Genomic DNA, 12,264 nt, shown 5'->3' on the forward strand with positions numbered 1-12,264 from the left:
TGAAATGCCAAATTTGTACAAAAATGTTATTTCTCTTGTGAAAAAATTCATCCCTGAGATTTGCTGAATTTTTCGTCAATTTTGTTTTTGTCTGAAATTCAATATTTGGACATGCATGTGATTTCTCTTCTGAAAAATTTCATCCCTGAGATTTGGTGAATTTTTCGATAATTTTGTTTTTGTCTGAAATGCAAAATGTGAAAAGAAAATATGATTTCTCTGAGTGGAAAATTTCATTCCTCAGATTTGGTGATTTTGGCACCAAAAAAAAAAAAAAATCATTTTGGACTTTACTGCAAAATTTTCAAACAAATGTGATTTCTCTTCTGAAATGTTTCATCCCTTTAGATTTAGTGACATTTTTCAACATTTGTTTTAATTTCTTGACTGAAATTCAATATTTGGACATGCATGTGATATCTCTTGTGAAAAATTTCATCCCTGAGATTTGGTGATTTTTTTGATAATTTTTGTGTTTTTGACTTAAATGGCAAATTTGGAAAAAGATGTGATTTCTCTTGTCGAAAGTGTTATCCCTCACATTTGCTGAAATTTTTTACAATTTTTTCTATTTTGACTAAAATGGAAAATTTGAAAAAAATGTGATTTCTCTTGTGAAAAAATTCATCCCCGAGATTTGGTGATTTTTTCAACAATTTTTTTTTTTTGACTAAAATGTTAAATGTGGAAAAAAATTGTGATTTCTCATCTGAAATGTTTCATTCCGTTTGATTTAGTGATTATTTCGACAATTTTTTGTTTCTGACTGAAATGCAAAATTTGTACAAAAATGTGATTTCTCTTGTGAAAAAATTGATCCCTGAGATTTGCTCAATTTTTCAACAATTTTCTGTTTTTGCCTGAAATGCTAAATTTGAAAAAAAAATGATTTCTCGAGTCCGCAAACCTTACAGATATGGGGACCAACCGAATTTGGTACATAACACGCTAACGTATTATTTCTTTCTAAAGAGAAGCTAAACTCTGTGGTTTAAAATGATCAGTGCAAACTGCACTTTCAAATTACGTTTGACATGGCTGAGACCAGGCGCATGCAAACTAGAATTCTCATGTGACAAAGGTGCATGACTGGCTGTCAGAATTGCAGTGTGGATGGACCTGTACAAATACCAAGCTTTGTCTTAAATTTTGCTATTATTTCCGGAAAAATAATAATATGAGCCTTGGTCAAAGCATCACTAAATACAGCAACGATTTAAACATCATCAAATGTATGGCATTTTACAACATGGACAATTGTATGGAAAACAACCCTAGTGCAGTGGACATGAGATTAAGAAAAGGCAGTGGTGATGGCGATCAAATTCCCACAAAAGAATGTCAGGGTTGTGAATCAGTTGTGTTTATACATTCCCATGTGACCTAATGTGTCTACAATAGTAAATCTTTTAGAATGGGACTGCCTCAGTTGTGATGAGTACCAAAAGGGAAACTATTTGTCTCTCTACTACTCTACTAAGGAGATCTTTTCCACAAAAACATGGTTGTGGTGCTGACAAACTAGACAAACTGGGCCACACATGACCCATAACTTAAAATAAATACTTGGTGATTGACACTACATTTCATTAACTTAGTCAATTGAGATAACAATGATTGCATTCATTGTATTGTAACACATTTTTATTTTCATGCTTTACACAGGTCACGCCACAATCAGTGACAGAGGTCAATTATTGTACAAATACCTCCTGTGTTATATGGCTACAAAACCTAAGCTTACAAAGTTACACTATACAATTAATATAAATTCAGTCCACATGTTCTGTTGAATTATCTGCTCTGCTTTATATCTTTTCAACTCAGCTGCTGTTGGCTTCATGAACCTGAAAAGAGAGAATAGTTTGAAATCCACATTTATAATAATCTCTGGCCACTTTAATAAAAAAAAACAGAGTACCAATTCTACAGAAGACCTTTCACATTGATATAAAGCTTGAGGGTTTTGGCTGTGCCATTCTAGCTATGTTATCCTGATGCTACACAGCAAAATAGTGCCACAGCACAGAAATTCATGTAAAATGTAGTCAACAGCCAACAGAGAATTTAGCACAGAAATTCATGTAAAATATAGTCAACAGCCAACAGAGACAGTGATTAGGGTAAAAATAAATGCATGTTTCTGGTCACTTCAATTTAGTATTTTACTTTTTTTAGGTTTGTAAGGTGGGCTTTTTATTATTATTCTTTTCCCCCTTTTCTTGAGATAATCTGACTATCACCAAGGAACTTTGTATGGTGAATGTCAAATTTGTGATAAAGCATCACTAGATATGATGATTACCTTTGCATTACCATTTCCTGTTCTCTACTGTGCATTGTTTTACATGCACAGATTAAGATTATATGTAATTGTCTCGTAAACAAAGCCAGAAATAGCATAGATTTTCTCCCTGAACTACTAGTGATTAAGTCAAAAATACCTTACAATAGAACTCAACAAATGTTGATGCAATGTTCAGAAGAAATTGTATCTAAAACTATATTTTTGCCAGCAATAACTTTTTTTTATTCCAATATCTAGCCAAAGAGTATGTTAGTTGCATCCAGCATTTGAAAGCATTGACGCTTGACAAAAAAATGCATTATACTGTGGCGCTATTGCATGAGGCACATTCAAACTATAGGATACTTTACAGACATAAATGTTTTTGCACTGGATGTTTGTTGTCAAAATTTATCTTTGTTCTAAAAATTGGTATTTACATTTATATTTCATGATCCCCTTCTTTTATAATAGTACACGGAAAAAAATAATCATTGACTGACTGACTGAAAGACCTTCAAAATTTGACATAAGCATGACATAGGACATATACTGGGTTAATTATTGAGTGTCAATTATAAGTGATATGAATCATTCCTCTAGTGACCTTGATTTGATTGTCAGAGGAAAGTTGATCTAATTATTTTGACCTGACATAAGTCACCCTAAAGCTGATGTGTTGAGACCCTGCCTCAGTCATCATGTATACTAAGTTTCATCAAATTCCATTCATAAATTAAAAAGTGTTTGCATTACATGCAAAAACAGAAGCAAATTCCCATTCCCACACCTATTGTTTTAGCGAGGTGACGTAAAACATAGAAACCATTTCTGAAGAATAAGCTTGTGCACATCCCTTACCAAAATGGAGAAAGGTGTCCAGTATACTGCATTCTTGCCATAACCTCAATTAGAAATATTTAACCATGCCTAAGTGAAATACGAACACAAACACTAACACACACAGACACAGACAAACTGGGAAAACAAAATATTTTGCCTGATATTTGGATCTAGTAATCACTTTTGGTTCTGAGATGACTCATGACATCAGACCCAGTTACATACCACCTTTTGACTTCAACATATGACATAACTTCCTTCTAAAGATGTACTTTCTATTTTCCTGATGGTGATATTAATTAACACATATTTGACATTCTCCTATGGTGTCACTATGATGTAGATACCTATTCTCACCTTATATGCCTTTGATCTCTGATTTCAGTGTGAGCCAGTGATCTATCTGCCCACTAACATAACAGACTTGGGTTCAGATGGGCAACTTATCAGTTTTGAGGTACTTCTAGAATGGGCTGCCACAACAGGCCCCAGAGAGCATACCCGGGGTAGTCCACCTCTGATCGGTTTGAACATCACAAAAGTAGAAGTAAAACGTATTGTGGTATTTCCATTGGCAGTTCACCATCACTTGTTTCGATGAATACTTTGTTCAATGAACTAAGACTTGTTGCTAGGACTCTGCAGCTTCCCAATGTTGTAGCAATTTGTGCTTATCGACAGCTGTCAGCTATGGTGGTCATGAGCCATGCTGCCACAGTAGCCTTGGTAATGTTGTTTTCTGACGAGGGCTTGCAGGAGATAAATAGTCATTTTATCTGCTTTCTGTGGTTTTGAATAGGTGTGATGAAGTATCATAGAGCTTTGATAGGACACATTAGTCCACATTCCTACTTGAGGCAGGTATCATGTATTGCCCATGCCCAAGGGGGCCAAATGCTTTTTTTTTTAAATAAATTTTGGAAAGGACCTGAAAGATATTGTGCTCTAGTCTTGTGCATGCATTATTAAGGAAATATAAATGCTGGGTTGCTCTGACACCCTGGCTGCAGCGGCCATATAAAGGATGAATGGGGATTTTCGCTAAGCTATTAGTTGTGCATGGGTTCATATGGTGTCTTCATTAATGCTGATAGATTTATAAATTCCATTTTTTGGAATGTGTGTGGTATTTTGATATCTTCCAGTGCAAAGGACTTTATGAGTCGATTTAGTACTGGGCGAGTACCTATAGAGATTTAACTATGCTTCAGCCAATACACAAATACTATCATGTTTTAATGCTTTCCTTTGCAACTTACGAGAAATAAATTTAAGAGCTATTCCTGCCAAGTCCAGAGACTTCAGCTGCTACTTCCATACCAAGTGCGATAGGCGTGGCGATTATAGTTGATAATAAACTAACATTGGCTACACCAAGTTCCATGCTAGCTGCTACAAGTGTAGTGTCAACTCTGTCGAGAGCATTCACAGCTGTGCCATACTTTTTATACAATTCAATTCTAGAATCACGCTCCTTCTCTATTTGATGTTTTATTTCACTTATTTGATGTAATCAAAATCCATCAACAATATCCATCTTTTCGGATGCTTCACCGAGCGCCGGATATAAACCCCTAATATATATCATTATATCATACAAGAATGTTTAATTGGTCGATCGACATGTTTTGAGAGTATTCATCAGCCTTATTAGATGTATATTATATGGTATAACCATAGTAAGAAGTGAAATGCTCCTCACATTAACTTGGACCCCCTCAAGGGTAGTAACAGACCTTTTTCCCGACCGAATAAAAGTACTACAAGGTTGACGTTCATGTCTTTTAAACCATTTAATTGTTAGACCCGGTAATATATTGATGGCATGTTCTGGCAGCGCATGCCCCAACAAGACTTCAATAAGAAGTGTAGAACTATCAGGTATATCCAGCAAGTTATTTAATACATCTCTGAATTCAGTAGCCAAATTTAAGCTAACATCTTTTAATGCTGGAAGACTCAATAACATATGACCTGGTTCACCTGGCAGGGGAGCGACAAACACATTCTTTCATTTTGAGGGGATATAAGCCCTGAGTATGACCCCACTATTCATTATCTTAGTTACATGATGTCCCCTACCCTTGTCATATAAGCAGGGGCAATGACAATATTCAGTAGCCAATCGATTTTTGTTTCGAGCAAAATTCATTTACTGTTATCAGAGCGAGCACGATTGTATAAAGTGTTTTCATGGAGTCCGCTAACGTCGACATCACTTAAATCCCCTGAATTAGGTGCTGGGGCATTAGGTGCTGTGAATACAACTTCTCTCCGCTTGTACACACGATCTTGTAAGTGTAAAGCATATAACTTGCCCTTGATACAAGGTTCATCAAATTCTTCTGTGCCCCGCCTTAATTTCTCATACTGCACTGATGAGAACAATTTTGTTCTACCACTATTGTATTTTTCATCTTTGACTGAAAAAGCTCCAAGCAGAGTTGAAGGACTTTCGAGTTGAATATTATCAGCTGTACTAATCTCATCAAAATGGATGCACAACTCTTGATAGTGAACTATATCGGGTAACTTAACTCCATTGCTCAAAAAAGGCTTTAAAATTTCATCATTGAGTGAGCATATACTGTAATATCCATCAAGTATAGTACGACATTCTTCAAGTTGCCCCGGCGAGTTATCAATAGCATGAAGCAGTTGAATAGACTGACCATTTTTATTTTTTTATTCCTGGGGAGTGTAACATACATATCAAATATACAAAGAAACTATATTATAACTTAAATATGAAATCAACTTACATTATGAACCAGTCGATTTTAGTAAGAGCCTCTGGGGATAATTTTTTTTGTTCATTTCCCTGATATCTTTGAAAAATACAGGTTCACAAGCAACTAGCGACAAAATGGTGCATGATTGGTTTCACAATCCATTGCAATTTGGGCAAAACCAGTTAAACTTTGCCATATGGCGTGCTACAACAGGATGTGGTGTATCTCTTTATGCTGCCAGATTTGAACTAAATAAGTCTGTTTTATCATTTCATGTATACTATCAGATTAGACATATACTTAAAGAAATTAGAGTTAATGAATCAATAAGAACTTATGTATGGGCAGACCTTGGTGCACAGTCTCAAACACGAACAGAAATAATTGGTTCTGGGACGGGGCTCGATGCACAAAAACAGTTTGTTGCAAATGTAGAGGATGCTATTGCTTCAGCAGTTGACATGCCATCTTTTATAAAGCGTTATCAAGCTGTATTACATAAGCTCAATCTAAAGTAGACAATGTTTTTGGGGCAGGACTATACATGTCTCCAAATAATATGGAACTTAAAGATTGGTAAAGTTGTAGGCTATAATAATAAAATTGTTATTGTTTCCAATCAATATAAACCAGGTATAAATTCAGATATAAACACAGAATTAGTAACACAAACAATTACACTTGAAACAGGAAAAGTAAAACGACAGTCATTTACTGTAATTAAATCAATAATAGAAGTGCAACAGCCACAAGTTGTAAAGCCACATATCGCAGCCAAAAATCAACAACATATCGAAGAAAAAAACAGGGCTTATAGTAGGTGGAATCATAGCAGGTTTACTCATGATTTGGATAAATAGTTTTTTAGTGGCTACATACAAGAGCCCAGCAATTGCTATTATCACTGCCAAAACTTTTGACTAAGCCAAGTGGCGGTCTTGGCTTATGAATCTAAGAGCCAGGATACAATTCTCCCTATTATACCAGGGAGTGTAGACGCGGCTTTCCCAGCGAGCTTTCCTAGTGATTCTCCTAATGCATTTAAATGTTTCTTATCCACTCTTTTACACCATCCTTATCACTAGGCAGTGTGCCACCACGATAACAGATCCTGAATTACCCAGACAAATTCGTAACCAGTATAGCAGAAGTTTAGCCATTTTGTACAATCATGTGCTTCGACACCGAAAGATCACCTGGGGAAAAAGTAACACAACGTGGAATATCAATCTAAACGTGCCTGCTAGATCATTGAAGGGTATTTCAATATTGTTCGAGGACCCTTCTGAACCATTTTCAAGAGATACTGACACGTTCTATAACCCCAAGATTACAAAAGTAGAATTGGCTATTGAGGGCGTGCCTAATCAACTATATAGTCAAGGTATGCAAGCATATCAATAGTGGAATGAGATTAAAAAAATCCCTTCTATAAGACGATGCCCAGTAGTTAAAAGATCTGGCTCTTGGTGATGTATCGCTAGCTGAATTCCTCACCACGAAGTATGCGCTATGGCTAGACATGCAAACCACAGATGGTGACCTACCACACTGTAGTGGGCGGAGAATAGAGAATGCTAGTGAGGGTGTTACTATAAAGATAACGAAGAAGGCCCAAATGGCTGGTAAATTAAACTTATATTTGTACGTGATTATGGACGTGCAACTTGATATACAGAATCGAAGATTCATGCAAGCGATCTATTAATAATCTTTTACCCAAAGAACCACACTGCACTATCATCTGCTGGCAAACAGGGTGTGGAAAAACAGATTTTATTCTAGATATTTTACAAAGTCTTGATCACAATCTTTTCGCCCATATTATGATTCTGTGCCCAACTATCAAGAGATTGGGTAATGAAGCATCCCAAGGTTCACAAAGTTGATCCGGGTGATTGCTTACAAGACTGTTTACGAGTATGCCACGAAAAATTCAAAGGAGAATTAACCCTTTTCATAATAGACAACTGCAGTGCGAGTAAAACACTTACCAAAGAGAAAGATATGCTTTCATATTGAGCATTCTCCGGACGACATATGGAGCATAGCGTTTGGGTACTTACTCAAATTACAACTCTGTTATGAAAGATCTCAGAGAGCAGACCAAAAGGGTTATCTGTTTCATTGCAAAGACTGAGAGTGGGGTAAACTGAACACTAGCAACCATTTAAGTATTAATGTGGTTGGAAATCCTCATTCTTTTGCGACAGTTTATTATATCGTGTTGTAGTGGATATTTCATATTTCATTATATACACAAAGAAAAAGTTTAAGCATACCCCTATTTCTGAACCATGTCAAATGGCAAAAATCATGGCATGGGATGATCCAAATTGGCGATCTAATAGGCCTGAAGGATGACTGCGCGTAACCATAGAGATATGGTGTTGCAACTGACCTCGGTCTTGGACGTATTAGATACAGGTATAAATAACCGCTTCCTCGAACCACACCTAGTCTTGCCCACAATCGTCGATATCGGTGGAATGGTGAAGGAACGATCGGGTTGGCCTTGTAATTGATTCTTGGCAATAAAATCCCAGCACAACCCGAGATGCACCGCTCCGTGCGTCCCATGCTCAAAAGAAACCCGGGTGATGTCGATCGCATATAATTCGCTCACCCGTGCCGGCGTGGCTAATGCCAAAAGAAACATTGTTTTCTTGGTGAGGTCATAAAAAGAGGATGCATTGAGGGGCTCAAAGAGGGGTCCTCGCAAGCCTCGAAGTACCATGTTCAGATCCCAAACAGGTGGGTGGAAGTTGGTCTTCTGATCCTCAAGCCTGAATGAGTGAGTAGTATAGGTAGTAGGTGTTCTGGCTCACTTCCACAGGAGCCAGATTCATATACCTATACTGCTACTACAGATGGAATTTTTTATGTGTAAACGCTGATGCGATTCAACGATCGCATGATGATCAAGTTAAATTGGCTCTAGCTCACCACTACATTGAGCCAATCAATGATACCATCAGTACAAAAACGATGATGAGACTAAACTAAATTGTAATGAAAATATTCTCTATTATTTTTACTAATACGCACACAATTATTTTTAATGAAGTGATATTCAACATTTTTGCTAAGTTCTTCGCTCACTTTACTAGGAGACCAGACAATATACTCTTCTTGGTAATTGGAAAGAAACAATTCATGACCGTATTTCGTTGGTTTGACATCATTGATATAATTTATACCTTGTGGTCATTCTCTCCATTTGATAATTTTGTCCCTGAGCATAAATGCTTCGATAGCTCTTTCGTGTTCTTCCTTTGTTGGTTTGTAATTCTCCATTTTTTTATACTTATGTAAGCATTCGTCTAAATGAATGTATGATTTTTATGCGGTGCGATCTAATGATAGGAAGCAATTTATTTTTAATCTCCAACAAGTTCTTTGGTTTTGGCACGGAATAATTGACGCACTTGTTGCCTCCCCTGTTCCATGAACTTTTTTTCTCGTTTTCGCTAATACCACTGGTCTCCTGTTTCATTGCGTTGTATTTGGTGAGTTCTGACAACACTAAATGAAACTCCTCCTCGGATATCTTACAATCAGGCATTGCTGTTGAAATATGGTCCTCAGTGCTGTTCAACTTTGCTTCGGCGAGTATCCGAATATTATCATGTTTTAATGCTTTCTTTTGCAACTTACGAGAAATGAATTTTATCCCTATTCCTGTCAGTCCTGAGACTCCAGCCACTGTTTCCATGCCAAGTGCGATAGGCGCGGCGATTATAGTTGATAATAAAACAACACCGGCTACACCAAGTCCCATGCCAGCTGTTACAAGCGCAGTGTCAACTCCATCGAGAGCATTCACGGCTCTGCGATACTTTTTATACAATCCAAGCCTCAACTCCCTCTCCTTCTCTATTTGATGTTTTATGTCGCTTATTTGATGTAATCGAAATCCATCAACAGTATCCATCTTTTCAGATGCCTCATCGAGCGCCGGATATAAACCTATAGTGTATATTATTATATCATATAATAGTCTTTAATTGGTCTTGCTTCAATGTTTTGAGAGTATACATCAACCTTATTAAATGTATATTATACGGCATGAATATCTTAGTAAGAGAAATGCTGTCACTTTTAATAATTTGGACCCCCTCAAGGGTTGCAACGGGTAATGCTCCCATATAAATGATACTGCAACGTTGACGTTCGTGTTTCTTGAGCTATTTAATTGATAGACCTGGTAATATTTCGAAGGCATCTGCCAGCACATCCCCGAACAAGACTTCAATAATAAGCGTAGAAAGATAAGGTATATCCTTCAAGTTTCCTTCAAGTTATCTTTTATATCATTGAATTCAGCAACCAAATTTATACTAACATTTTTTACTGCCGGACATATGACCTGGGTTTCTTGGTAGGGGAGAGACTAACAGACTTTTTCGTTTTGATGGGATATAAGCCCCGAGTATGATCCCACTATTCTAATTCATTATATTAGTTAATTGATGTCCCATACCCATCATCGTATATGGTGGGGTAATGACAATATTCAGTGTCTACTCGATTTTTGCTTCTATCACAGTCTATTTATTTTCATCATTATGAGTAAATATTATACGAAGTGTTTTTATGGAGTCTACTAACGTCGACATCGGTTAAATCTCCTAGATTACCCGTGAATGCAACTTCTTTCCGCTTGTATACATTATCTTGTAAGTTTAAAGTCTATAACTTGCCATCAGTGCCGGGTTTATCGAATCCTTCTGTGTCTCCTAGATCGGAAAGCGCAATTGTATTAAATTGTCTGAGTGTTTCAGGGCCTGATGAATCAACCATTATTAATAATATGGAGTGTTACACTCAAGTATCCTATATGCACAGGTTGGTGTTTTACATCTAATACAGAAATTTTGAGATCTGAAATAATATCTTACTTTAATTTTCTATATTGTAATGATGAGAAAGATTCTGTTCTACCGGTATTGTATTTTTCTTCTTTGACTGGAATAGCTCTCTGCAGAGTAGAAGGACTTTCGAGTTGAATATCATCCGTTGTATTGATCTGATCAAGATGGATCGCACAACTCTATATAGGGGAACTAAATCAGGCAATTTATATCCATGCTGTGTTTTGTTGGGGTGTATTAACATTCTTTCTTCTCCGTTAATAAATCCAAGTGTTTCTGCTATGCCCCGGTGAAGAATTATAATATTTTCTCCAGCGCTTATAATCAGCATCCCATTCGACTCATTTTGTGTGAGACTAACTCCCAAAGGCTTAAAAAATTCATCATTGAGTGAACATACACTGTAATACCCATCAGGTATAATGTGAGAGTCATCCTCATTACCTAGACTAACTATTTGTATCCTATTATTATTTCTCGCAGCACTTACATGTATATTGGCCCACCGTGGGTAATATGTTACATAACAGAGAGCGACTTCAAGTTGTCCAGCTTAGTTATCGATATTATGAAGCAGTTCAACAGACTGACCATTTGTTATTCCCGGGAGTGTGACATACATATTAAATATACAAAGATATTATATCATAACTTAAATATGAAATCAAGTTTTTCGTTGAATTTCCTGATATCTTTGAAAAACACAGGGTCATGGCAACGAGCGATAAAATGGTGCACGATTGGTTCCACAATCCAATGCAATTTTGGCAGAACCAGTTAAACTTTGCCATATGGTGTGCCACAACAGGATATGGTGTATCTCTTAATGCCCCAGGATTTGAACTAGATAAATCTGTTTTATTATTTCACGTGTACTATCAGATTAGAAATATTCTTAAAGAAATTAGTGTCCCATTACCAAAGGATCGAGCATGGAATTCCACAAATAATCCATACGATAGGTTCGCGTATGAACGTATTTGTAAGGAATTGGGGAACAGATTGTCGTATTAAAGGAGCTAGCCATGGTTTAGGTTTTCGATCCAGCGGACAAAAACAGTTAAAGAAGAAAGTGATATTTTAGCTAAAGAAATGGTAAAAAAACCAGTAGATACACTTAGGTGGTCGCATAGAAGCAAACTTTATGTAAGATTACTTAATATTTTCTTAAAAACTCACAATTGGTATCACAACTGGCAACTTTTTAATAATGATTGGAGGGAAGATATTATGAGTTTTAAGAATGGCTTGCCTTATATTGTACAAAGTTTGTGCATCCAAACGATACAACAGATGCTTGGAATCAATTTCTTTATGATAAAACCGAAAATAATTTTACTAACCCAGGATTTGAAAGAGTTAATGAATCAATAAGAACTTATGTATTTGTAATTCTTGGTGCACAATCGGAAACACGAACGTCCATTATTGGTTCTGGGACGGCGCTCTATGCACAAAAACAGTTTGTCGCAAACGTGGAGGATGCTATTAATTCACGAGTTGACATACAATCTTCTATAAAGAATTA

General features: G+C 36.5%; 1 protein-coding gene across 2 annotated transcripts in view; it reads right to left on the reverse strand.

Annotated features, from left to right (window-relative positions):
* Positions 1 to 1,622: 1,622 nt before the first annotated feature.
* Positions 1,623 to 12,264, reverse strand: part of LOC139470891 (MICOS complex subunit Mic10-like) — a 58,232-nt gene continuing 47,590 nt past the window's right edge. For both annotated transcript variants that reach the window (XM_071253217.1, XM_071253216.1), the window contains exon 4: positions 1,623 to 1,847. In XM_071253217.1, coding sequence (XP_071109318.1) covers positions 1,840 to 1,847 — 8 coding nt within the window. In that variant the 3' untranslated portion in view covers positions 1,623 to 1,839. The remainder of the gene's footprint in view (positions 1,848 to 12,264) is intronic.

Source organism: Haliotis cracherodii, unplaced genomic scaffold (genome assembly GCF_022045235.1).
Source record: "Haliotis cracherodii isolate W230 unplaced genomic scaffold, xgHalCrac1.p SCAF_21, whole genome shotgun sequence".
Classification (NCBI taxonomy): domain Eukaryota; kingdom Metazoa; phylum Mollusca; class Gastropoda; order Lepetellida; family Haliotidae; genus Haliotis; species Haliotis cracherodii.